Source organism: Gambusia affinis, linkage group LG08, assembly GCF_019740435.1.
Source record: "Gambusia affinis linkage group LG08, SWU_Gaff_1.0, whole genome shotgun sequence".
NCBI lineage: Eukaryota > Metazoa > Chordata > Actinopteri > Cyprinodontiformes > Poeciliidae > Gambusia > Gambusia affinis.
This window is the reverse complement of record NC_057875.1, coordinates 18214239-18241351: the sequence shown is the minus strand read 5'-3', so window position 1 is coordinate 18241351 and position 27113 is coordinate 18214239. Positions and strand designations below refer to the sequence as shown.

Genomic DNA, 27113 nt, shown 5'->3' with positions numbered 1-27113 from the left:
TGTTATGGATAGTAGAACAATTCTGACCAAAGTGATGAGCAATGATTCTATGGTAACTTTAACTAATTAATTACATTTCAGTGTCCAGGCTGGTCACTCCTGCACTATGCTGTCTGCATTAATGTCAGTCAATCCCCTTGACTTCCCAAATTCTTGAAATTGAAAGTGAAACTGACAGGTTGACATGTGCCATGACTAATTTAGTCAATAATTATCCGATCACTTGAGGGCACATGTGCAGTGTTGGAATTTCATTCCCAAGCTTTTAGATTATCCTTACAAAGGCCCTCAGGGGACAAGGGTGAAAAACACAAGACAAAAATCTCGGTTTGGTTTGTTGCGTGCATCAGATACGCTTGGCAGCCCAAACGTAGACTGCTATAGAGCAATGGTTCTCTCAAAATTATTAATATGTACAAACCACTGACCCCAGCATTCTGCATACCCTCACCCGATTTTCAAAACTGTTGTCATAAAATAGTTTTGTATAATAAAAACATTATTTTACAGAGCCCTACAGCTGGTCTTTAGGCTGCAGGTGATGAATAGCAGCTCTGCTTAAAAATGAATGAAGCCTATAGCTAAAAGAAATAGAAGTTGGGTGGATTTCTGCAGACAGAGGAGGAGGAAAGCTAAAAATGGAGATAAATGTTTGATTTAAAAAAATAACAAAATTGTAGTGTGTGGGCATTGAAAAAACAAAACAAAACAAAGGTTTTTGACTGTGATGAAAAAGAAATGAAGCAAGCCAGACCATGGGCAGCATCTGATTTGAAGCATGCAGTCTGAATTATTAATAAATAGATTTTTTTAAATATTAAAGTCAACTTAATTCTAACAGAGCAGATATCAGAAGGGGATATCTGAAAAAAGGGGAAGGAGCCGAGAAAAAATAAATTCAAGGAAACATTACAGAGAGTTGGGTAAATCCTCTAAATTGTACAAACTAGAGTTTACTATTGATATGATGCCCATTGCATCTTAGTTGTTCTGCTTTTATTAGGTTGTTAATGGCCAGAACCTACTCTTTGGACAGCCAGTAAAATGTTTCATTTCACAGAGTTGAGGAGTTTGTCACTATTCATTAGATTTACAAGAGAGTAAAGTAGCAGAGTCAGGGGTGCACCATCAGGCTGACCTACATGGAGCCTAATCAGCAAAAATTGTCTGCTTTCAAACAAAGTCGAAGCGTTTGCGTCAAGTGAAACAGCAGTTTCTATTCTCCTACACTAAATATGAGGCAGCACTTAGCATTTTCCTGCTGCAAATCTGACATCTATTATCAAATATGGCTTAAAGTGCAAAATCAGTGCTCAAGCACACTTTTTTTAAACGATGAACACCAACTCTTGCTTTCTTAACACTGCAAATACAACAGTGGCTAAAATCAGAGGCACTGTTCTTACTGAATATCCATGTCTCCACTCAATCTGTACTGTGACAGTAGTACCACATGGACCGAGCTTTCACTCCTGAGGTTTGACTGGACATCAGGTCAGGTGATATAGAGATCGGGTGGCAGTCATGTGGGAAGATCTGGGTGTGTCGAATTTCTGCATTTATGCGAAGGACAGATGGATTGTGGCTTTGCTTGCAGTAATCTTGGCAGAGCTTCAGTTTGTCCGGGCAAAGACAGACCCGGACTATAAAAAGGATTGGTCTCAAGTTACCAATATACGTACAGATGATGACAGAACGAGATCCTGGACACATCCATGGCCTTAAAGATAGGGAGGGGAACTCAGTCCTCCAGTGGAAGAGTTGCGTCTTTTGAGCATCAAAGGTCTGGTTCAAGAACTGTCAGAAGTTGGGGGTTTTTTCTGTGAACAGGCAGTCATTCCTCTCCCTTTTCTCTACATCCATGCAAAGTATAAGGAACTGCTGCAAAATTGACTTCATACAACTAGCTAGACTTCCTTCTGACCTAATGTTCATACAGTCCTTTAGTCTTCGAGGTATATGACAAGTGGTTTTCTCAAATAGTTCAGGAAGAAATGCGATATATACAGGACATCAATTGAACAGCAAAAATTTTATTTCAAACTGCATCTCTAGCCAGAGTTACCAAATCATGAGGGAATCTTGGCCCAGCTGTAGAAATCTCTGTTGTGTGATCAAAGAAAACACCTGTTTGCATGAAACTTGGTAGCTCATTGTTTTTGGAATATTCCACCAAATATACCAGCAATCAAAAATAAGGCTTTGGTGGAAAATCACAAACTATCCAAACATTACCTTGTGCGTGTTACTTATTTTCAACATCAGGCTCAATGTATGATAATGAACGTCTTTCTGACTATATATGACAAAAATGATTCTTTGAAATGGTTGCTGAAAACACTTTAAATCAGGGTACACTTAAACTTAGTTACAAAAATTAAAACTAAGAATGTTGGAATGTAGTGAAGCCACAATATTTCTGCATTACAATAAATTATATTATGCTCTTTTTCCTTTAGTCTTATTTAGCAGGTAGGTAGGTTTATCTCTCTATAGTAATAAGTTTATTGTAACATAAAAAAAAATAGAACAGAGTTTTTGACTTTACTTTAATCACTTTTTAGCATTCACTTAATGCATGCTGCTCCACTGTTTTCTACTTTGTCTTCGCCGGGTCTTTTCGTTCAGCACATCCTTTAAGCTGAGTGACCTGAAGATTGAGTGTCCGGTTGACAGATTGCCTGACTCGCCAACCCGGCTCCATCGCCAGCCCATCTGATGGCTCCCTGGCTGACTCGCTGTCTGAGAGGCTGATTAACAAGCGCTCCCACCTTAATAGCAACGAATCAATAGTGCAATCCAACTCTGCACTCTGCAGAATGACAGGAGAGTTGACTACAGAGTAGAGGAAAGTGCGGTGGATAAATGCCAAATGGTTTTCTCTATAGAAATGATTTTTAAATTTTTTTTTTTGGTATTTTTTTTTGTAGCATGTGTGTTCCAGTGCAGCTTTTAACTTAGCTTGCGTGTTTATTGAGATGAGCCGACTTTTGAGAAAAGCCCTCAGGTAAAGCACAGATTTTAGTGCCTTTTGTTGAAAGTCTGTCAGGAATTCACACATTTTAAATAATCTAGTTTTCTGGAGACAAAAATACAAGGAAGATTTTTGTGATTATTTTACTTAGTTGAAGTCTGACTCTCCTTTATTATAATCTCTGAAGGAAATGGCAAAATCATGGAGTCCTATACTTCTATTATCTCCCTCTAGAGCTCACAGCATCACGTTATGATTAACATGGATTGCTAAAGCCAGTGCTCGAAAGCTTTTAAGGTTTCTGGAACCAGCTGAGGATTCATGTAATATCTTTTTTTATTATTTAGGTAAACAAGGTAATATGATGTGAGCTATCACAAATAAATTTAGAGGGCTTTTTTTTAGAAATCCTTGTTACTTTTTATTTTGTGTTCTTTTTTTTTACAAATGTGTCAAAAAATGCTGCGTGTGTTTTTTACACTAACCTAAATAATGCATTGTAAGAGGCAGTAGATTTACGCTTCTGCTTATAGCAGCATAAATCTGAGTGTAAATGTGCAGGGTACACACTTTTACTCTGCATATTGTTGTTTGATCTCTTGTATTAAAGAATTAATTGAGAGCATTTTCAGTACTTTTATACATATTTCAACATTTGCAAGGCACTTGACCTGATTGGATACACTAACATAACAAAAAGCTTTCCTCAATTAAAAACAATCACTCACCATTTAACACAGCATGTTTCATTAAGAAAGTCATTTCAAACAACAAATTTAATAACTGGGAATTTCTGAGCCTGTGACCTTGTTAATAAATTGATTATAAAAGGTGTCACGCTGCTGACGCCCATATAAGTGATTGATGAGGGAACCACAGTGACCTCAGCCTGAGTTGGTTCTTTGCCTAATCCTAAGCAAAGTTCACAGAAGTTTTTGTACAATAACCGATGAGATATTACTGACAATAAACTGAAGTCTTAAAATCTTACAGTAAAGGCGTTGAGCAAGATCACCATGTGGCCTTTAGAGTCTCCATGACCTTTGAAATAAAGCCAACACCTGTGAGAGCACAGATATCACAGTTAATGAAGTTTCCTTATAAATGAGGGACATTTGTGAGCTTTCACCATCCATTTCAGTTTTACTCTGGAGAATGACACAGCAGTTTCTACTTTCATAATTTTATCAGCTGCTCAAGAAAGTGCTGATGAAGGGACTTTGCAGCTCTTCTAGAGATTGCTATTTTGCACAAAAATCATAATCTGATCGGAAAGAATCATGAACACAGATCCCAATATCTGTGTTTTATGGATCTGAGCGGATTGGTTAAAAAACACACCAACGTCCTAAAGCTTAACGTTGTTTCATACGAGTCACAGAAATGCAAAAGTTATGTGAGCTGCAGCCATTAATTTGGATAAGTTATTCCTTCTGAATGTTTTAGAAAATCATCTTCCCTGCAGAGTTACCATATAAAAGAAAGCCAGAGGTATTGGCTTTCACTGATAAACAAAAAATATTATTTTAAAGTTCTGCAGTAAGCAAAAACATTTTAAACAGGAAGCTTTCCTATTTAAAATGGAAAGCTTTTCCCATTATAGATAGGAAAAATGGAAAAACTGGTAAGTGTTTTATCCATAATGTTTACTAAGGTCATCCAATCAACTTCAAATCTTGTTTTTTGTGCTGATCCTGTTGCCCACTGCTATTTTCCTGTTGTTCTAATTCCTTCACACAATGCCTGGGGCCTCTGACATGTACATTTTCCTTTTAAATTGCAGGCAAAAGCATCAACAAAGTGGGAGGTGTGTGTGTTTCTCCCCAGCTGAGAGCCCTATTCCAGCTAAAGCGCTACTTATACCAATCTTTAAATGAAATGGACCAGATTATGACATAACATATTCACAGCAGTCGCAGTGCCAAAAGTGACAACAATGTAAAATGTGCTAGCCTTACCGTCTGCGACAGCTCTGAGTGACCATTGATCACCTCCAGGGTGATCAATGAAGGCCTGCAGTTATCTGTTAACACTATTGCTATTAAAAGATGTCTATGTACAGACAAGTTATTTTTAACTAGCCCACTTATAGAAACATTGAATTTAACCCACGATATACTGAAGCATGGTGACCCAGGCCTATCTACTGCATTATTATCAGGGTTCATATGTTTATGAATATATCAAAATGCTTTCACAGGTCATTTTAACTTAAACTGAATGGAAAATGCTGTAATGGGTGCTTCAACCTTAAATACCCCAGCAGCATTTTGGTTCCAGACCATCAAGATTAATGCTATGAAGTGGCCAGTGTTTTTTCTGGTCTTTAATTCAATAGGAAACGTAGGCAGAATATTTAGCATTGTAGGTTGTACAGTAAAAGATTTTAAGTTAGTGAAGAGGGTGTAGCCTACATCGTCTTCACCATTACATAATCAATAATGTCATGTTAATTATTCTTTTGTTAAATTTGATTTTTTTTTTTTTTTCATGTGTTGCTTGACGTTGAAATGCCCATTACAGCATATACTGATGGTCATTCTATTGAGTGTGTGTGTTTTTGTTTTTGTTTCCTTGGACGTGGGTGAGATTTTTAAAGCGCGCTGCTTTTAGTGGAAAGCAGCTCTCGTGAACAGCACAGCGAGTTTGACACAAATGAGTTTCGTCTTCTTTCTCACGGGGCCCAAGCTCATTAGAGCATATTACTGTTTGTGCCAAAAAAACGAAGGACCTACTTTGGTTTCCAGCCTGTTGTTGAAGAGAATAAAATGTAAAACACATGCATACGCACAGGAGAGAGAAACAGGCTCATATTAAGTGAAAGTACAGTCCTTATTCAAAGGCGTATTGTGTTAAGCAATAACTACGATTACACTAGATAACATTAAAGTTCTCCGCAGCATATTTATTCAACTTTTTTGACACTACATCGCCTTAATTGCTGTCAAACATCTTAATGTTAAACAAATGCATGGTGTCATATAAACATTAACCTTCCTCTTATGTTGCGGGTCAATTTGACCTGATTTAAAGTTTTTTTTTTAAATTTAAATAGTTGGAAGTATTTTTTTTGCGTGAAACTTTTTCTGTTTGTCTTAATAGGTGTACTCTACATATAAATCGAAAATTTATTCATTTTACACCTTTGCAACCCCCCCCTGCGTCTACTTTTACATAGATACTGTTCGGGTCAATTTGACACGGTAGTCAAGTTGAAGGTTAAAAAAGATTTTAAAAAATGTCCAAATCTATATGTTTCCTTGCAGCTATAAACCATATTTTAAATTGACCCACAAACATTATTGCTGTACCTCAGAAACGAAGATAACAGGAGGGTTAAGCTTGTAATAACAATAACAATTGATGGGACCAAACCGTTTTGAGGAATTTGAGATTCAATGCAAATAACAATTATTTGTGTTTGCACATATGCCAAAGTTTAACTGGCATAATCAATAATGTCCACTTGTTTTCTGGAGTCCATTGAACTCCTTTAGTTTTCACTAGATTGGATGTCTGAACTCATTGCAACTGTGACAAAAATAAAAAATCTCTGAAGCTGAAATAAGTGAGTTGTTGATAAAACTGCTTTAAAATTAATAGACAACCAAAAGAAACAAAATTCCAATCTTGGAGTGTCATGCAGTCATTTAAAAACCAATAATGAAAGGTTTTAAGTACCTCCTTTTAGGATTTAAGTGGAAAATGGCAGCTTTGAGCTGCTTATTGAGTGCATTGATTAACTGGTCTAGAGCAGCAAAGCACCAAAACTCCTTATTTATCTTAAAGTGGCCACACTGATGATGATCAAACAGGTGTGTGCTAACACAATGCTAAGGTGGAAAGATGAACAGCCTTAGAGAACAACTAGTTCCTTCTGATCAATCTAGGAAGGATTTTAATAACCATTTCAAAACAATTTGTTGAAGTTCATCACACTACAGAGAGAGAGAGAGTGTGTGTGTGTGTGTGTGTGCATGTGTGTGTATGTGTGTATTTATGAGCAGAAAACATTTTAAACAGTTGCCAGATTGGGAGTGATGTGACACTTTGCACACAGGTGAACTTAATTTCATTAAGCATTTGGTTGCATCGGAGTGTTATCGGGGCTTCATAGCAAAATTATATGTGCAAAAAACGCACGCAGCTCAAGTTTATATTTTTATATTTTGCTTATTTTAATTATGCAAAAACTTTATTTAGCATAATAAATATTTAACATAAATATTATATATTAATACAAATCTTAAATATATATTTTTAGCTCAAGTTCTTGAAGAGTGAGGCACCTCTCATAACTCAAACCAGAAGAGCGGCAGAACTTTTGCCTCCTGTCCTTCCATGTTCTGCAGTTGTAAACTGGTATTAATTTGTGATCACAGCCTGTGAAATTTCAAACACAAGGTCAAATGAATGTTGGCTATGGCTGACAGCTACCTATTTTTCACAGCACATATTTAGCAGCTGGTGGGCTGCCTGTTGGAAAAGATCCCAGAAGTTAAGTGTTAATTGTGTGGTTAATGACAAGGTTAATAGTAGGATGAATATCACCCATTGATGTAAATTGATTCACAGCCATTTACCAATTATAAGGTTTATTTTGTAATGCATGAAGCTGCATTTTGTTATGTGGTTGTTTGTTTAATCAGATTAATTAACATTATATAAGCAGGTGTTTACTTCTGTGTTAGAGCTTATTCTGCTCCCCATGGTTTAAAGTGTTTGTGTACCCTTGCTGATTTTGAAATGTATTATAATATTTACAATGTACCTCTGAGCAGTAAAATGTGAATACATGTCATTACCAAAATTTAAATCTAAGGGTTATTAAAAAACACAGTACAAGACCAGCCACATTTGTGGACTTTTAAAAACTATGAAAAATAATTGCTGTAGCTATCAAGGAGGGTAATAGTGCATGTATTTGCGCCCAGCTACTATTGTACAAACGTCATTTGCATGCACATGCAGTCAGATACAGAATGTTGTTTTGTATGTTTCTATGTATTTTATGTGAGAGTAAATAAACTACTCTCAACCAAAACAATCCCATGACAGATGGTAAAAGTGATTGCCAGCATCTTAGGTAACTTTATGAATATAAACCACAAAGTTTGAAGCCATAAAGTCTTATTTTGAAAAGCCTTGTACCATTGGTGACTGTCTGTCACCTAATTAATCAGCTAATGATGTTTCATCATAATCTGCTTTAGTTTCATAATAATGATCACACGTGTGTTTTTCCAGTTGAACGCTATTCTCTTGCTCCCGGATTATCAAAAGCACTTCCTGTTGTCTTCATTAGATATTGGCATTCTGTCTCATTCTCCCTCCGGACAACATCCAACTTTATTATGTTGTAATTCAGAAATCTTAAAGCTTGACATGAATTTGGTAAAAAATGGCTTTTAAGCAAATGTGCCTTTAAGGTTTTTGTTTTGACCTAAGTTTCCTTAGGGAAAAAAAAAGCACACTTATCAAGTCTGATGCTCTCTCCTGTGTTCTTCAGAGCTCCAGCTTGCAAAATATCTGTGTCTATAGAAGCATTCCTATTTGCTGTTTCTAAGTTAATCAATACATTTTATTAAAAATATACTTGCCCTCCTCATTTGAACTATTGAACCATTAAGTGTGTTTTTTTTTTCCATATGCAGTTTTTGCCATTTTTATTAGTTTGTGTCAAGTAAACATTACAGCTATATTGCATTTAATGTTTTTATCTCATAGTGTTTACTTTACAGCCCTTCTGACAACCAGACGATGTCTCATTATGTTCCGTTACGCAAATTGTAAAATACAAAACGTGAAGTTCTTTCTTTTTATGTATCTGATGGATGACAAGGATATTTGATAACCTCCATCCATGTAAATGTAAATGGGCTGGACATAAATGCAACTGAAAAATGTTCTCCAGTCAACATTAAAGATGGGGCTGCTCATGTTTACAGAGGTAAACGTGTTCGCTTCCAAGAACAGAAGGGTATTAGAGGAAGCTGAAAACATTCATTACAAGTGGGTCGGTGGTAGATTATTTATTTAGGTGCCAAACTAATGTCTGCATTCCTTCATCTTGTTTGTTTTTTTGTCTTATTCTGCAGGGGGGAGCCATCCAGAATATTGAGTCTCAGCGTTGTCTGGAGCTGGTGGAGAGCAAGCAGTCAGCGTTCACCTTCCAGCTGGCCATTCAGGACTGCACTGGTCAGAAATGGACCATCACAAACATTTTGACTGTCCTACCACAGTGAACTCTGTCAGGGTGGCGTTATGACACACATAAAGAAACTATTAGAGTCCAAACATGCAGGGGACTTTAAAAAAATAAAAATTAAAAATTAACTCTGGATGAGTTTTTACCCAGAAACTGGACAAGAATACACGTGCTTCAATCATGGCCGGACCATCAGTTACTTAACAACCTTTTTCTAAATGAAATGAACAAGGAGACACTCACAGATGGAGCAGATGCTGTCAAAGCTATTAAGCCTGCCATTAAAATGAGATGTATTATGGTTTGTTCGAGGGGAAAGGCTCATGAAACCATGGAAGCAGACTGTTTATTGCAGGAGCTTTGTTATTTTGGGTCCCTGTCAGTTTGAGATGGTGCCTCGAACCCCATCTGTCTCTTTGCAGAATCAACAAAACAAGGTGTATGACCATAATTCCAAAATGTCTGAGTGTATAGATAGTTGGGGGACTGAGCAGAAAACCTGCTAGAATGCAAAGCAGCTGATGTTTTTGCACAAATCAAACATGGAAGGCAGTCATTAGTCGTTATTGTCCTGTTTGACGTAAGATTGAAGACATCAAAGAAGCTCTAAAGTCTGTCTGTAACACAAAAACTTGACAAAGTGTAATGCTGAGCAACGACAGAGTGATTTAAACTCGCAGCATGATAGAAACTCTGCCCCCTCAGACGTTTTATAGTGCATTTCAAAACTAGATGAAAGTCCTGCAGGGACCGCACACGTGTGGTCAGAGACAAAGACTTTGATGCAACTTTATGAAACATCTGGGTAACCCTGTTGTGATCATGAAGACCAACTCAATTGGAAACTGGGCAGCAAAGACCTGAACTCATAAGGATTTCAGAAAAAATAAACATTTTATGAAGGACCCAATTTTCTCTCAAAACTGGCCATAAAAAAGAAAGAAGTTACACTTGAAACAATGAAACTTTTTATTTTGTAGCACTTATTGACATAAAATGTCAGAGGAGCTAATTTTTATTTCAGTAATATAATTTCACAGTGAACTTTGTTTCTGACATACAACTTCTTCATTGTGGAACATTATGCAGCTGAATGACCAAATGAAAACCCATTTTCAGATTCATGGTATCGGCCTCCTAATTTTTCTTTAGCAAGATTCTTTTGGAAGAGAAACATAATCCCCACCTCATGGAGCCCACCCATCAACAGTCACTGAACAGTTCCATCCATCCATCCATTTTCTGATCACCCTTCGTCCCTAATGGGGTCGGGAGGGTTGCTGGTGTCTATCTCCAGCTGCGTCCCGGGCGAGAGGCGGGTTCACCCTGGACAGGTCGCCAGTCTGTCGCAGGGCAACACAAAGACATACAAGACAAACAACCATTCACACACACACTCACACCTAGGGAGAATTTAGAGAAACCAATTAACCTGACAGTCATGTTTTTGGACTGTGGGAGGAAGCCGGAGAACCCGGAGAGAACCCACCATGCACAGGGAGAACATGCAAACTCCATGCAGAAAGACCCCGGGCCGGGAATCGAACCCAGAACCTTCTTGCTGCAAGGCAACAGCTCTACTAACTGCACCACTGTGCCCCCACTGAACAGTTGCTTTTCCATATTTTCATTCCAGATTCTTTTGCTTTAAGCCAAACCCAACACAATTAGTGGTCCCAGTAGTTGTCAGCCAGCGGCACATGTTGAAGTCATAGAATAAAAATGCTTTTCCCTGACATGACTTCCAAAAAATGGATTGGCATATAGATGACATTTAATAATTTTAATTTTCAAGAGTAGCTAAAAAGAAAAATACCAATTTGTCATTTCTCCTCCTGTGACAAAGTAAAACGTCCATGATCAATTAAAATAAAAAATTTTAGGTTGCAAAATTCTGATTCTTTTCTCATATATATATATATATAAACTATTTAAACTGTGATCACACAGTTTAAATAGTGATCACTTATTTAAACTCACAACATTTATTTCCTCTATAATTTTTTTTTTTTTTTTTTAGGGAAAGTTGAAGCTGAATTTACATTTAATTTGTAGTTGGTCAAACTCAGAATTCTGAAACATCAAAAACATCAAAATAACAGTAACAATTATTTTCTAAAAGAAATTTAATGCCAGGCCGTTTTTAGCATCTTTGACCGTCTGATAAGTGTCTGTATCCATTAACAACTCAAAGATGCGCAACAGAAGACTGAAGAGGAAGTTATTATTTCCTCTGCAGGAAATAAAAAACCATATATGTAAAAAACTAAAGTAAAAACTTTGTAAAGTCCTCAGGTGCAGGAGTGTTAATTATTTTTAGGAAAGTCTGAACCCAGATGAGGACTTCAGACTAGTTGTGAAGTGGATTCTAAACTTAGCTCTCCTTCAGACATCAGTTTTCACTGACGTGTTTCTTTGATCAAAGTCAAAATGCTCTGAGCCTCTGAAGTTCAAGTGTTGCCTGAAAATTACAGCAGAAATGTGGATATATTCTAGCCTGCACTTTGGTTCGACTGATGCCAGACATCCGTTAAGAAGAACTCTGCATCCTGCCGACTTAAATTAAACAAAGCTAGTGATTAACACATGATATTAAAACGACTTCAGAAACTGGAAAGATGCAAAGCTGTGAGCTGATGTTTGGTACATTTCTTTTCTTTAATTATCCCCTGATTCAGTCAGTTACAGCTCTACAGCCGAGTGTCCAACATCAATAGACTTCACAGATAAAACAAATTTGGAACAGAACATGTTGGCTCATCCCTCAGCCAATTTAAAAAACCTCAGTGAAATCACAATTTTTACACCCACCCTCTGAACAGTTCGTGGCAGATTTTGCAGACTTGTTTGAAAAGTTAAGAATGTAGCTTTTATTAGAGATTGTAAATGTACAAGTCCCTTTCTATTTCCAAATATCGTCCTCTTAAGACCTTTAAAAGCAAAAAAATTGAATATCTATGAATTAAATTGAGTACAAATATTGACCACTGGTACTTAGAATTTTTAGTTTCCTAAATTGCAGACACTTTTGTGCTCCAGAAAACAAAGCATGAAAAATGATTGACTGCTTGTTACAGAGGATGGCATAGGAAGCAAATAACTGATTGAGTAAGGATGCACTGAGCTGAGTGTTGCTTGCTGACGGAGGCCTGACAGCACAGCTGTTTGCCTGGCATGGTTTAAAGTTGACTTTTGATCCACAACCGCACCACCGAATGTAGCTTCCTGCTAACATTCAACCCTTAGATATCACAATCGGTTATTTACAGCAGCAGGGGGACACAGCCTTCAAATAGGAGACCGCTGTGTTTTTGTTTTTGACAAAACCAATTTTGTGTCCTGATGACAAGTGTTTCAGCACTTGTCTTCAGGAAGTGTTTCTGAGACCAATGGAATATTACACTTCATAAATGATTTTTAGATGAAATAGAAAATGGACCTGCCGTGAGCCATTAGGAGTCGTTTTAAGTGTATATTTTTATGTGTCTGTCACAGTGACAGAAGTAGTCAGTGACAGAAGCAAAAGTCACTGACTACAGAAGTCCGTCAGATATCGCATTGATATATCAATGCCAATATTGCTGATTTCAACTGGGCATATTAATAATTAAGGAGTAACTATTTGCCTTAACTTTTGTATGGCCTAGTTTTAAGCTTAGCTTTTCTTGGGTATCTTTAATTGCACCCCCTCCAGTGAGTGACTACTCCAGTTAGACACAAAGATAAGACTTCTAGTACAATCAGCTACAATAAGCCCTGGCCTTCTGCGTTTCCATGCGACACATTGTCACTCGATATATGGTTGTGCAGATTCTGTTGAACAAGAACCCCCAGAGGTTCTCACTTTGCCAGGGAAATCCATTTTAATTTACGACTCTAAATTATGTATCTGCTTTACAAAACAGTGGAAAGATCCATTGTGTTTTATTTATATTAGTGCCGTCTTTTTTGTGGCTTTTTTATGCCAATATTTGATTAACTATGCTTTTTAAAGTGGCAGCATATCTGCATTTGCAAGAAATACAATGAGATTCAATATTCGTGGCTGTGGTGGTGGTGAAGGTTAAACAATCTAGATGAATAGGAAATAAACAAAGATGTGTCGGCAATCAATTTGTTCACCATAAAATCTAATTTCAATGTCAAAAAAGTAGCTTCTAATCGTTGTAAACACTTTTGCTGTTGCTCATACACTAAATCAAAAATGTTCTCATTCATTTAGCTTTGGCACTATGATACAAGACTGCGTTTGGCTGCTAATTAACTTTTGTAAATCTGTGTAGGAGTTAATCTGCAATCTGTTAGTGGATGAATTATCCATTCACTACTTGCCTCTGTCCAGGCATGAGACTGCAGCAGCTCAGACCAGTGTGCCTCTCTCTTTTCCATCACAACATGTTGCAGAAAAGAACTAGAGGTTAAATCAGACACGAAAGAGACACACTAAGCAGATAACATGTTATAGAACTTTCAGACACTTTTATTGTAACTTTCATACACTTTAATATTTTAATATTTGATTTAATCTCCCTTAGCAAAATTAACCTTGAAAACATGTTGTTTTTTTTGTCACCATTACTTAGGATCGTTACTTCATATTTCAGCCTAAATGTTCACTACTCTTATCAGAAAAATTATATTATTCATTCCACCTCAGAATTTCAGCTCACAAATCTTTTCTATGTTACTTGTGGCCAAAGAAAATATCAAACAATATCCTCATCCAGGTGACCATAATAACACAAGAGCATTTTTAGTCTTATCTTTTTTCTTTATTGTCAAAATGCTTTAAAAAGCAGGATTCTTTGGAAGAATCTAAACACTAACAGCTAAATTAATATGTAAAGAAGTATTTATTATGTCCATAAAACAATTCTGCCATCATGTCTTGGTTTTTCTGTACAAGTAAAGGCATGTTTTTTGTTTGTTTGTTTGTTGTTTTATTTTTGCTCAATGGGCATTTGCTGGTTATAAAATCTGTTTTTGCTGGTCTCAGAAATTAGGCATTGCCATAAAAGATCTGCAATCAACCTCTCAATTATTTAAGAACCCAGACTTCAACAACCTGAGTGAATAATTCATCTTAAAAGCTGGATGAGTTTTAATTATTTAAGCCATTTGGATATTGGAAACTTTTCATTGTCAATCATTAGTCAGATGGTGGAGGGAAAAGGTTTTGTTGAAGACTGGACCTCGACTGTGTCTGTTGGCTACTGTGTAGCATCTCTTACCAAATCTTTTGTTGACCCTCAATTTCTTTCTTTCTTTTTTTTTTTTTTTTTGACTCAGGTTTGTAGATCCTGAATTTTTGGAAGTATCTCAATTTTTGGGAAGCTTTTACAATGTCAAGTCATGAAAATTGTCCAAGCTATTTTATTTGTGTATTTAAACAAAAATATTTATAAGTACCAATAATAAAAATGGATGATGTCAACACTTCTTCAGTTTGATTTTTTTTTCCAACATCATTTTTTTTTAATATATGAGTGTCAAGGCAGTGTACCTACTCATTTTAAGAGCCAAAACAGAAGTTTCTCTCATAAAAACATATTTTCCTTAAAGATGTTGATTCATTAGACAGACCAGGTAAGACTGTATCTTTATAACTAATATTATATGGAGTATGAGAATACTGGACAATCCTAGAAAAGCTTCCAATTTTTTTGTCGCATCATGTGTAAGGCTGCAGGATATTAGCATTTCTTCAAGAAATTACTTGTTCCAATTATCAAATCCCCCAAATCAGCATTTGTAGAAAAGGAAAGTAAGAAAAAACAGGAGCAGACGTCACTGACTACAGGAGTGACAGCGACTTTTTTAAAGATATGTTTAGAGATACGTTTGTTGTCTTGAAAATGCAAATAGCACTGGAAATGATAAAACTTTGATACACGCAAAATGATCACAGCATGCTTAAAAGACCAGAAGAAGAAGACACAACACAGCACAAGTTCAAAGGTGCAAATATGATTTTGAGCATAGCATCGGTGCATCTTCACTGACTGCATAAATGTTCAACAATGGGCAGATTTTGCTTTGCCATACCAAACAATTAGAAGAGGCCAAAACATTTGCTTGCAGTTGTTGTGTAAACGGGAGCTACATCAGGTTTCCTTTTGCTTTAAGGGTCCTACCACCATCTTGACTCCCAAGAAACGCCCCATCACAGGATTAAATGTGACAGACCTCTCACACCCTGACATCTGTGATCATGAAATCTTTCGAGCTGCTAGTGCTGGAGCATTTGAAGAACATCACAGACCCCCTGTGTTTCCTCTCGCTGGGCCCCCTGCAATTTGCTTACCAGGCAAAAAAGTCAACAGACGATGCCGTCAACTCGGGGCTACACTTCAGGCTACACCACCTCGGCCTCCCAGGCTTCGTACACCGAGATCTTGTTTGTAGATTTCAGCTCAGCTTTCAACACCATCAAGCCAGACAACCTCCACCAGCATCTGGGGCAAATTCCTCATAGACTACATTATAGGTTTTTTTTTTTGGGGAGGGGGTTAACCCTGAAGATGACAGCAGGCAAAATTTTAGTGGACAGTCTGCTTTTTCTGATGTCAAAGCTCGGGGTTTAAAACTCTGATATCAAAGCAGGCTAAATAAAACTTCCTTAGGGCAGTTTGTCCTCTGTAGTGCAGATGTGCCACGGGCAGAACAAGGGTGGGCCTCTTCAGTCTTGTATCCTGTGAGGACACTCCAATTATCACCCTCGTGCAGCATCCTACTCTCTCGTTAGGGTGCTGAAAAGCTGGCTGGACTCGCTCTGTCTCTCACTCTGTCATTATTATTTTTTTCCTCTCCCTCCTTGCTCCTCTCGCTCTCCCTCGCTCTTTCTCTCTTTAATTCCCCTTTCCTCCTGCTGCCATCCCCTCTGTTTTAATAGGCACCATTATGGAGAATATGCATCTTTGCTAAAGAGAAACCCATCCTTTCACACACTGGCCTCTTAAAGAGCTACAGTAATGCTCAGCAATCAAAACATCCTCTCCATAAACAGCAAAGCATCCCCTTGGATAATTTGTCACGAAATTGGAATCTATGTGCTTGTATTGTTTGAGGGAGTTAACCTGAACACCTCATAAACAAGCCTGAGACCTTCTAACATCAACGGTGTTGTAACCCAGCACTGTCAATGAGCCATGAGTGTGCACAGTGATCATCGGGCACAGATTGGTTGCACTAAAAGCCGGCTGAGTGATTAAAGCCGGTGCAGCAGTCTGAGGCCTTGAAGCGAGCGTTAACAACGCGGCGCCAGCCTTCGCTCACACATCATTGGCCCAGGCTTCTGCTGAGTAACCACTGCGACTTAATTGAAGGGTACACTTCGTTAACGGCGTTGCCAGGTGACCAAGAGGGGCTTAATTGAAGGCCAACGCTCTATTGGATCTGTGCCATTCCATCAATCAGGTGCATTAGCAGGAGCCAGGCTCTTTGTCTTCGCTGGCAGGGGAATGTGCTGACTACGAGAGGGAAGGAGGAGGAGCAGAGAGAGAAACGTGGAGCACAGGAGCAGGAGAGGAGGGTCCATGGGAGTATGAAAGTCCTAGGAGAACTGATTATCAGATTAAACCGCAAATGCCACATCAGCAAAATTATTAAATGGGAGGGAAAAAAAAGAAAGACCTAATCTTCTTTTTGGGTAAAATCTTTGCTGAGCAGAGAAAAGATCAGAAGCTGAAAGGAATGACAGAAATTCTTTGGCTCTGTTCAACTTAAAGCAGCAAGCCTGGTTTGGTTTCTGCAAAACCAAAAGAACTTACTTTAGAAATATGTTATCTTCTACATAGCAGTATCAGTTTTCTTTGCTATTTTATTAATAACCAAGACAAATTCCTCCCAAGAAGTTTCCACAAAACATGCATCTGATGAGATCAAACAAACCAACATATCAGAGATCTTTTACATTTTTTATTTCTCTTCTTCTTCATTCATGTTTATATTTAAACTCATTAAATACAAGTTGAACTCAGTTAACTTGTATTCTGTGACTGCTAAAATGACGAGTGATGGCCACTCTAAACATCGACTTTCTTCTCTTTTATAATTAATTTGGTGATAGTCATTGTCCATTTGGAAAATCTAAATGTATCCAAGCTTTAACTTTCGGCTGATATCGTAAGATGTTTCCACACAACATTTCCCCACATTATGTTTCTTCCCCATGATTTTGAAGTGCACCACTCCTTCCTGCAGCAAAACACCCACTTCACATTTGGGATGGTATTCCTCGGTTTACAAGCTTCACCCTTTTTCTTCTTAAAACAATAATGGCCACTGCGTGCCAACATTTCAATTTTATCTTCATCAGATGATAGGAAGTGTCTTTAAAAGTTAAGATGTCTGGATGTAGTGCCTTAATATAAGCCCACAGGTGTGCTTCCAATTTTCTCAGCTGTCATGGACAGAAACATATAAGGTTATGTCTTTATTAGGCTTTCAATAAATTGCCTTAAGGAGTGTTGCTCAATTCCAGTCATTTTAGATGTGTCTCTGCACTCCTGATTCAGAGGATTACATTATCTCCTCTGCATGCCATCAAGTGCTGCAGACGCCTGTTAATCACCCACTTAAAAAGTCAAGTATTTGGCAGAAGGGATACACCTAAAAGATGTAGGGTAGGGATCCCTGAGGACCAGAATTGAGAAATATTGGCTTAAAGGTCCAGTAATCTTCTAAATTCAAAAAAGAAAGAAGAGAAAATTTAAATAAAGCATTCTGTCATACCCTGACGTGTAGCATCTAGAAATGTGTGGGTATTATCTTACTGACATGAAACAAGAAAAGTATTGTCTGATTTCTAATTTACACCAGCTGGAGGAGTAAGAAATCCTATTTGTTTAGCACTCAGTCGTCCTAGGCAGCATCTGTGTCAAAGTACTGGAAATTTATGCAGCAACTGCAGATTATGAGTACAGAATATGTCATTTTTTTCATTTTGTGAGGTGAATTTGCACTCTAACAAACCAGACAGAAAAGTTTCAACATCACTCTAAGCCATGTACAGCACTGTTTGCTTCGGACTTAATAGAGGTTTTTTCTTCTTCTTCATTGTGCTTTTTTACATTTTTTGAAAGCCTGCTGTTGAAAGCCCATCTATGTTTTCGTGTCAGAATAAATTCATTTGAAGAAAAAAATTCCAGGTAGTATCTTAAAAAATACACCTGATTTAGAGTAATATGGGCTCCTGTGGACCATTTGATAATGTTAATTTTCATGGCGGCAAGGACAAAACATTGGCTCCTGTGCAAACAACAAGGTGAGATAACAGAATTTGAAAATAAATATATTTTATCTCGATGGAAAGTCTTGAGAGACATAATTTACCACCATCAAACACTCAGTATTTAGGTCAGGGTTAATTAAACTAATGAATGCAACTTATTAGGAAGCAGAGGGAGCTCCCATGCAGGTCTGCAGCCTGAATAGATTCAACCTGTCATCCTGGAGCATGCAGGATTCTGTCTGTTTACTGTGACAGTTTTCAAACTGGGGGACACAAATAATAAAATAAAAAGATTTTTAGAAACCCCACCATACTGTAAAAAGCACTGCCAAGGACACACTTGACTCTGAAGAACCTTTCTGCACAGCACACCTGAGGAAGAAGCTGTCACCGACAACTCCAATGCAACTGTGAGAGACCCCTAAAAGGTCAGCAGCGTGGCGCTTGATGAAGGATGTCAGAAGACTCCCTGCAGGTTGGAAGATGTCTGACACTCTGCTCTGTCTGCTGCGCGTCCTTCCATACACCGCTCTGCCTCCCACACAGACATACAACCACAATACAGCGAGCGTTGTGTAACTGTGTCTGGTTACCTAATGACTGTGAGGAGCATCTAACAAATAGACATTCTTCCGAATCAAAACACAGAGCTTCATGCATATAGCCCTGAAGGTGCGATGCAAAGTACCGCTTCTCGTGAAGTGGAGTTATTTGTGCAGACAAGTGAGAAGTTATGAGAAGTTCTTCTCTGGGCCAGAAATCTCTTAAGTTATTAGTGTTTAACAGCGTGGGAGAGACTCTCTGCTGCCAGATCCAAACTGCTTCTTGCTGAGGGGGCTGCTCTGTCACCCCAGAGGCACAAAGCCAGTGTTTTTTATTCTGTGTTGCACTCCAAAGTTGTACTTTTAAAAAAAAATATTTAAAACTTATAACTTTCTGAAGAATTTTACAACCAGTGAATTTACAGAATTTTGCTGTGAGTTGCTGACTCCAGAAATATGACTCGACAAAAAAAGTAAATCTTTAGCAAACAAAAAAGCAACTGATGGACAACAAAATAGAAACAGCTGAAAAACAGCAACGAAACTCAACAACAATCAGTATTGTTTACAAAAAAAATAGAAAATAAATAAAGGACATGCAATTCAGCTCAAAGTTATTGACACACCTGGTAAATTAAGCCACACTTTTTTCATGTCAAAGTTTGTAACTTTCCCCATCTTATGTTATTTTTATTTTTTCTACATTATACTTTCTTGAACCAATGTTGGTCTATTAGTTTTTTCACTTCTTTTCAGTTCCAAACATTCTCATAGGTAGATGTTTTGTTTCGGCAATTTAAATCGGACCTACTACTCGTTTCCGTATAAAACAACTCCTATGGGTTCGAGGGAAAAATCAGCATAGGGGCGACGCGTACCAGATTGGTAATCAAATATTTCTTTCTTAAAATTGGATATTTATACCAGTTGCTTGTTGTAAAGATGTATGTCTGCATTTCATGAGTTAACTGTGAAAACCCCCAACCATAACAGTTTCACATAAATACCAGAAACCGTAAGAAGCATCTCTGGTCTCAGGTTTTTGCTGATTTTTTTTTTTTTTTCTCATTTCAGATACTGTTTATCCTCTACAGAGATGTTCTAGACTGCAGTGATATTGTTCAAAACCACTTTAAAAGATTGGAAGTAAGTCTTGCTCCTTAGAAGTAGAATATGAAGATCTGAGGAGTGATTTCAAACTTTTGCTCCACACAGACTCTCTTTAACCTCACAATCTCAGTAGTAATCCTCCATTTCTGGGATCAATACAGTTTATCTTATCTTATCTTATCTCATATTGTCTTGTCTTGTCTTGTCTTACCTTGTCTTATTCAGTTATATTTTCTCTCCATGTAAACAACTGGGGATTAAACACTCCTTATAAACACTCCTTCTTGCATTTTCTGTTTTCAGTATAGACAACTATTTGTAACATAACTTGGTAATAACTATTGTTCTGCCACACCTGGACTGTGAATATGCATTAAACCTGTGCACATTATGGCTACCGGTCATCCTCTACACAAAATCCAGATTTAAAGGAAGAGCAACAAGAGCAAAGCCATTGTTGAAGGAAAACCTTAAGCAATCCTGCAAGCCATCAAGAGGATAAGACAAACATATCAAGGAAGTTGTTTTAGTCAAATGAGAGCAAAACGGAACTTTCTGCAAACAAGAGGTCATACAATGACTATACAATGCTCATGCAATGGTCGTTTGCAAGGTCACTATGCAAAAAGCCCTGTGACATAAAACTAACACACACTGAATGCATAATCCAAACTTTTAAACGTGGTGGTGATAGCATCATGCTACTCAGTGTGACTGAGTTCTAGTGATTTTGCAAAGATCAATGGACAACGGTTTGAGTCTTTGGATGTGCCAAACTGGTAGAGACACAACCGTAATTTATGATCCAGTTTGCCTTGCTTCTGAAATCTTCAACAAATTCATAGATGTTTTAAAAAAATGTTTTTTTTTTATACTAAATTTCTTCATCAAATTGTAAAATCGCTTACTAGATATTAGAAACTCTTAAGATTTATGTAGCTTCAGTAGCTAAAATGTTTTAAAAAGTTAAGTATTGTATGATTGATTTTATTTATTTATCAGACTCATGGTCCACAGAGGAAACATTGCTTTCAGAATTTTATTTACAGGTTGTTTGTTTTGTTTGTTTGTTTTTTTCTTACTGTTTTGTTTATTGAAAAGAGAAACTCTGGCTTATTTATAGCAGGAGTCATATTGAGGGTGTTTGGTGTTATCTGCACCATAGTGTTCCACAGATCTGTCAAAGCGGAAGGATATATCATGAGTAAACAGGTCCCCACCCAAAAAAAGATAGAGTAAACGTGTACAGCTCTTCAACAGCATTTTCAAGACATCCCATGGTGACTGGAAAAAGAAAAAAAGAGAGTGTATTAGCAGGTCTGTCATGTAACAAGTGGCAGGATATATTACAGCTGGAGGCAGTTTTAAAACAAGTTGGAGCCTTTCCAGGAAAGTCTCAGAGCAATATCTTCAGTCGTATGGCTTGGAAAAGGCATTCTGCTGCTGCTGCTGCTCTGGCAGCAGAGTTACTGACAATATTTAATTCTGTATAGATTTTACCTGCTGGGAAATCATTTCACAAGGTCTGTGGGGCTTCAATAAAACTAGAATACAAATGCCAGCTGTTGTAAAAGTCCACAAACTTTGTTCTACAATAGTTTCTTCCAAACAGCAGATGTGACCTGTGTGATTTTTCACTATAATAAAACAAAATGTAATTAAAAGTTGTGAGTTTCAGATATTTCATAAGAAATTACATTTATTAATAAAAAGGGAACTCTCATTAAATGTCATTTGTGTAATTCAAATGCTTTTAAAATAATCATGGCCCAATTCTAGACAATTGTTCAACAGAGAAAATGGGTTCAAATAAGTGAAATGAAAGAGAAACACTGCCATCATGTGGTAAAATGTAAAAACGACAAATACTAAACACAAAGACTAACATAACTAATTGTGTAGTCATTTGTAACATTGTAAATTAAATTCCACACTTACAATTATTCAGCAATAGTTATTAAGTCACATTTATTGTGCTTTAATTAGAACAGTCTTTCAGCGGAACCTTTCGGAGCCGTTCATATGTTGCTAGTCGGACTTGTATTCCAGTTAGACTGAAACCAACCCTACTTGCTGGAGAGGAGCCTGCTCAGCGTAGTGTTTTGGTCATGTTGAAGAATGTTCTGAGCAGGTTGGCGACACAAACGGGTCGTGTTCACCGTCATGTGAATCGCGCTTCGTCCATACAGACGCTGACAGCCTGCCGTGTGTCGGTGAGGAGCTTCGCCGAGGTGAAGGACGAGGTGCAGCTTTCTTTCGACTCCTCCCTGCTGGAAGTGCTGGTCTGTCCGCTGTCCAAGAAGCCACTGAGGTAAACAGGTGACTGAGTTTCTCTTTGAAGGGCGTCAGGAGCAGAAAAGGTGCATTTGAGATTGAAACAGTGAGATTAATTAAACAGGACGGCGCTGACGTTGGCATCCGACTTGATCAAACGACTTTTCCGCTGCTTTTAGCGGCCCTGCACGAACTATAATCTTAGTCCCCAATCTAAAATGTTAACCTGAATTCGACTATAGATAAACGCAGTTTTTTAGTTGCTTTATTTTATGTGTGAATATTAAAAAACTACTTTAATTATTGAATTTATCTTGAAAACACCTCAGTCAGAGGGTAATCTGTAAACTGCCCCCCAAAAATAACCATTAAAAAAAACATCTTATAGAAAATCTAGGTTTTTAATTAATTAACCCGTACTAAATGTATATCTCAAAAAGAGATATTTTTGGGAAGGCTTTTCACAATCCCGAATAGAAAACTTAAACAACTTGTTATATGCAAATTTTCCAGTATGCAGTAATAGTGACTTGCGTATTTAGTTTGTGAAAATTCAAGGTTGCTATAACTCATCTGGCTTGTCACCGATTAGCTTTCAAGCTCAAAAAGAAAAGAAAAAAAACTTTAGAATTTGCCTTTTTGTAATCTGAACCCAAACTGCTACAATATAAAACGCTAAAACATTTAGATCCCACATTTCACTGCATAAGATTGCAAGCAAACAAGTTATATCTTGTTTTCTGAAGTCATTCTGTGGTATTATTTTTACACCAGGAAATAAGCAAATTGGTAAGAAAATAAAATGAAAGGATTCTTGTAGAATGCATTCATAAAAAGTTTCTCGCTTGTGTATACTAGCACGTGGTCATGGCAGAATAACACGTCTTCTCTATTTTCAGGTACGATGCCAACACCAACGAGCTGATCAACGAGGAGCTCGGCATTGCATATCCCATCGTTGATGGCATTCCAAACATGATCCCACAGGAGGCCAGGCTGATACAGAAAGACACTCAAACTCCAAGCACACCTGCAGAGTAGAATATCTTTGTTGGACCAAACTCTAACTAACATTCATCTATCCTCTGACTTAGTGATTTGAATCCAGCGGTGGGTTATTGTTGAACTGCCAGAATGTTCTCCCTGTCCATGATGGTGGGACTGGTTCCCATTGTGTCTCTGTGTGGTTTGTTCTTCTCTGCCGCTGTGGATGAGAACTTCCCTCAGGGCTGCACCAGCAGCAACAGTCTGTGTTTCTACAGCCTGCTGCTGCCGGTCACCATCCCAGTCTATGTCTTCTTCCACCTTTGGAGCTGGATGGGGATCAAGCTCTTCAGGCACAACTAGACTATTCTCATTAAATGTTCTCATCCATAAAAATGTAAATATTTTCTGGCGTAACTTGGGATTTTTCAGCTCCTCGATACATATTTTTCAAACAACAATGCAGAGCTGTTAGAAATCTGCCAAGATGGAGGTATTTTGCTGTATTTTTTAAACTGCAGGTAGAAATATGTACCCCTGCACTAGTCTCAGTGTAAATGTAAAACACCTGTGAATACAACCTAAAACTTCTGTTTCTGTAGAGATTAAACAATTAAATCTCAGTGCTAAATATTTTTGAGAAATTTGTAGCCTGTTTTTATGGCGAAAGGAAGTGAACCACACTATCTTCTCAATAAATTAACTTTAATAGATAAAAGGCAATTTTCTCACATAACAAAACGAGGAACTACAGTTTGATGTAAGTTTTGTCAAATATAAAAATTGGTGTTAGAGAATTTTTCAAACTTCAAAGCATGTAACAAAATAACTGCAGAAAATGTAACATTGACAGAATGAACTAGAAATTCATAGAAAGTTTATGGTTGGAACTGCAAAAGGCAACTGATTTTTAACCACTTAGTGTAAGTTAAAACAATAGTACCCGCTAAATTAATGTTGACAACAATGGCTCCTAAGCTCATGTCACAAGCATGCTGAGGGAAATCTAGATGTTTTAAGCCCTCTAGCTACCAAAATGAGATGAGCTCAAACTTAATCATTTTCTTCCTGAACGGCACTTCTTGGATTCTATATCTCTTCCCTGAGTGAGTTTCATCAGTGGCGAAATTGGACGAGGCGACTGCCCCTCTCCCTTCGTCTTGAAGAAGAAGGGTTTGTTGAGTCTCAGCTGGACCACTCCGACCTGAAGTTCAAGCAAAAGACAAAGATCAGCAGTGGCACAACCATCACAGACTCTGTTTTTGTGTAAACATAATAGTAAGATATCCAACTGCGAAACACAGTATGGAAAGCGTAGAAACTGCTCAGAGTATTTTCCAAGTCTAGAAGAGGCAGAAATGATTTTCCCTACCACCTTAAAGGAGAAAGGCAAATTCTACAAATTGTGCATTGAAAATGTATCTACAGTCAATTAAAAAGTATTGAAATATCTCTCAAGTTTGATTGTGAATGAGATATTTTTTGCTAGTCTAGTAAAACAATTAAAACTCCTTACTTCGATACAAACTCAGAAACAAAAGGTGGCAATATATTTATCTAAAGGTGAATCTTGATAAACCAGAATGTAATTGAAAAAAATTTCCAGAAGAATAATGTTAACTTACTAAATCCAATTTGAATTTGATGAGTGTTTGTGCTCAAGCATCCAATTGGGTCAAGGTTTCTACCATCTACCTTGAAGCTATGACAGGAAGTTTGTTTGGAGCAGCCAATGTGAACCTTTTCAACCTCATCGCTCACACATAATGCTGTTAGTGGTACTGGTGCAGAAAACAACATTGATGCTCCTTGGATGTTTCTTCCACTTCCCTTTGAATGGGTGTCCCAAGAGTACAGTGATGCCAAACTCGGATCACAGCTAGTTTCAACTGACTCCACCAATAAAATACTGAGCCCAGAATTATAGCAAAAGGTTGTTAATTTGATATATTTGACCTTTTATGTAAAATGTGAGCTTGTCTGGATTCAAAAAATAAATAAATTCAAGCTTATGAACGTTGTGCTTGTTTTTAAAGTAAAAGTTGGGTAATTATTCAATGCTGGAAAATAAATGGCTCAAATAAGTTATGAGAAGCCCCAAGTTAGATTCAAGGTTCCTAAGATGAGTCTGTTCAAATTGTTCACCAAAAGTGTACACCATTAGCGTTAGTAGGCAGCACACACACCAATTATTTTGCACGCATTTGTAGTATCATATAAGATCAACTAGAATTTCACCTAAAGTATAGAGAATTTTGTTTTTACAGCCAACCAGTGTATTAGTTTGCACAAATCAGCATTTTTTATTTTATTTTTATTTTTTACTGTAACACAAAATACAGAAACAGAGAGACTTTATAAATCATTTGCTTATTTTTCAAAAATATTATTGTGAATGCCTGCGTTTAAGTGGCGTCACCTGGCTCGCATCTTTCTTCCCAGCGTGGCAGTGGTGGTCGTCCTCACTGGAGGTAGTGGTGTTGGCCGACTTGGTTTCGGCTTCCGACTGAGGGCTTGGAGTTTCTTCGATCGAGGGTTCCTTCTTAGCCGCTGGTGCATTCTGCTCAAGACGTTTTTCTGCTTTGTGTTTTCTGTAGACCTCAAGTGTCTTCCCTTGCTCTCCCCTCGCTCTCTGTGGCAAGCTAAGATCCAAAGGTTTCATGTTCTGAGATTCCAAAGTGGCTCTGTATTTCTGGGAGAAGCTGAGGTAGGAGGAGAGCTCGGCGGTGAAGAAGTTTTCTGTCTGAGTTGAAGTATTTGCTAAAGCAGCACACGGGGGCAGCTCACCAATGTAGGGACGGTATGAGCAGCATTGTTTCAGATAAACGCATGTATAACTGTATCCAGAGATGTTATCAAAATTCTAGAGTAGTTTTAATCAGTAGTTTTGAAAGCTTTCAAAAGATTTGTTATATTCCCATTTTTTTTATAATTGAAAAAAATTTGAAGACAGATGCATGTTCAAAGGTGAAACATGTTACAAATACTGAGATGAAATCGAGTGAACAAAACACCCGGGAAATGTTCCACACTAATCTTTAAAAATCAGACACTTTTTTCCTGTAACTTGTTAAACAGTAATAACTGCTCAGAAAATTGTCAATGTAGCCTTTATGTTTATTAGGATATCCTGTATTCAGGATATTAGCTTAGCCTGATACAGCAGCTAGTGCTTCGGAAGCACTTCAATGACAAATATTCAGTATTGCAACATCTCCTCAAAAAACGTTCCACATAAAAAATACTTCTAAGACGGAACTAATATAAAAAGCTAACTGCGAAATGTTGCATATTAAAAAGTAACAACTTAAATATCCGCGGTCTAGAGAATTACCAATCACAAACAACATCGTACAAAAAAGGAATATTTTTTACACATCTAGTTTATTCTTATACCTTAAGCTCCCAAAGGTTTTCCAAGCTGGTAATTCAACTGTCTCCTGAATATTTTGACTTTTTTTTACGAGAGAACTGCTGGTAGTAGTATCTATGAGATAAAAAGGATTTAGCAAACTCACCGGCTGAAACCAAGACTTGGCGTCTTTGGGACCAAGTATATCTTCTCCTTTTTTGCTTCTTTTTCAAAATTCTATGCTTCATACGCGTTGAAATTTAGGTAAAAACGACATAAAACGCTTTCTGATATTATAATTACCCCGAAGAGAAGTTTCAGTGGCCCAGTGAGCGATTTTATTTCAAAGAGGCCGCCGGCGCTGCTCGTGGTGCTTTCAAGTACACCACGTAAAGCTGGTGTCTAACTATTTGCATTTTCACTTTTTAAATCTAAAT

At 37.5% G+C, this 27113-nt stretch overlaps 4 protein-coding genes across 6 annotated transcripts in view; 3 read left to right on the top strand and 1 right to left on the bottom strand.

Annotated features, from left to right (window-relative positions):
- Positions 1–10512, top strand: part of LOC122835809 (polypeptide N-acetylgalactosaminyltransferase 18-like) — a 131271-nt gene extending 120759 nt beyond the window's left edge. For all 3 annotated transcript variants that reach the window (XM_044125173.1, XM_044125172.1, XM_044125174.1), the window contains exon 11: positions 9073–10512. In XM_044125173.1, the coding sequence (XP_043981108.1) occupies positions 9073–9219 (147 nt within the window). In that variant the 3' untranslated portion in view covers positions 9220–10512. The remainder of the gene's footprint in view (positions 1–9072) is intronic.
- An 11569-nt stretch (positions 10513–22081) lies between these two features.
- On the top strand, positions 22082–23957 carry LOC122835422 (protein preY, mitochondrial-like). The gene is made up of 2 exons (XM_044124489.1): positions 22082–22377; positions 23240–23957. The coding sequence occupies exons 1-2, from the start codon at positions 22175–22177 to the stop codon at positions 23379–23381; spliced, it is 345 nt and encodes a 114-aa protein (XP_043980424.1). The 5' UTR covers positions 22082–22174; the 3' UTR covers positions 23382–23957.
- LOC122835423 (phosphatidylinositol N-acetylglucosaminyltransferase subunit Y-like) lies at positions 23475–23957 on the top strand. The gene has a single exon (XM_044124490.1). The coding sequence runs from the start codon at positions 23475–23477 to the stop codon at positions 23685–23687; it is 213 nt and encodes a 70-aa protein (XP_043980425.1). The 3' UTR covers positions 23688–23957.
- Positions 23958–24012: 55 nt separating this feature from the next.
- On the bottom strand, positions 24013–26148 carry si:ch211-176l24.4. Its single transcript, XM_044124488.1, has 2 exons — positions 25744–26148; positions 24013–24528 (listed from the first exon to the last, which is right to left on the bottom strand). The coding sequence occupies exons 1-2, from the start codon at positions 25984–25986 to the stop codon at positions 24382–24384; spliced, it is 390 nt and encodes a 129-aa protein (XP_043980423.1). The 5' UTR covers positions 25987–26148; the 3' UTR covers positions 24013–24381.
- Positions 26149–27113: the final 965 nt, after the last annotated feature.

What these genes read in the sequence shown, in the direction of transcription:
- si:ch211-176l24.4 (XM_044124488.1), bottom strand. Translation starts at nt 25,986, where the DNA reads ATGAAACCTTTGGATCTTAGCTTGCCACAGAGAGCGAGGGGAGAGCAA. An exon ending in GGAAGAAAGATGCGAGCCAG is followed by an intron (nt 24,529 to 25,743) that starts GTGACGCCACTT and finishes CTTGAACTTCAG; the next exon opens with GTCGGAGTGGTCCAGCTGAG.
- LOC122835423 (XM_044124490.1), top strand. Translation starts at nt 23,475, where the DNA reads ATGTTCTCCCTGTCCATGATGGTGGGACTGGTTCCCATTGTGTCTCTG.
- LOC122835422 (XM_044124489.1), top strand. Translation starts at nt 22,175, where the DNA reads ATGTTGAAGAATGTTCTGAGCAGGTTGGCGACACAAACGGGTCGTGTT. An exon ending in CTGTCCAAGAAGCCACTGAG is followed by an intron (nt 22,378 to 23,239) that starts GTAAACAGGTGA and finishes CTCTATTTTCAG; the next exon opens with GTACGATGCCAACACCAACG.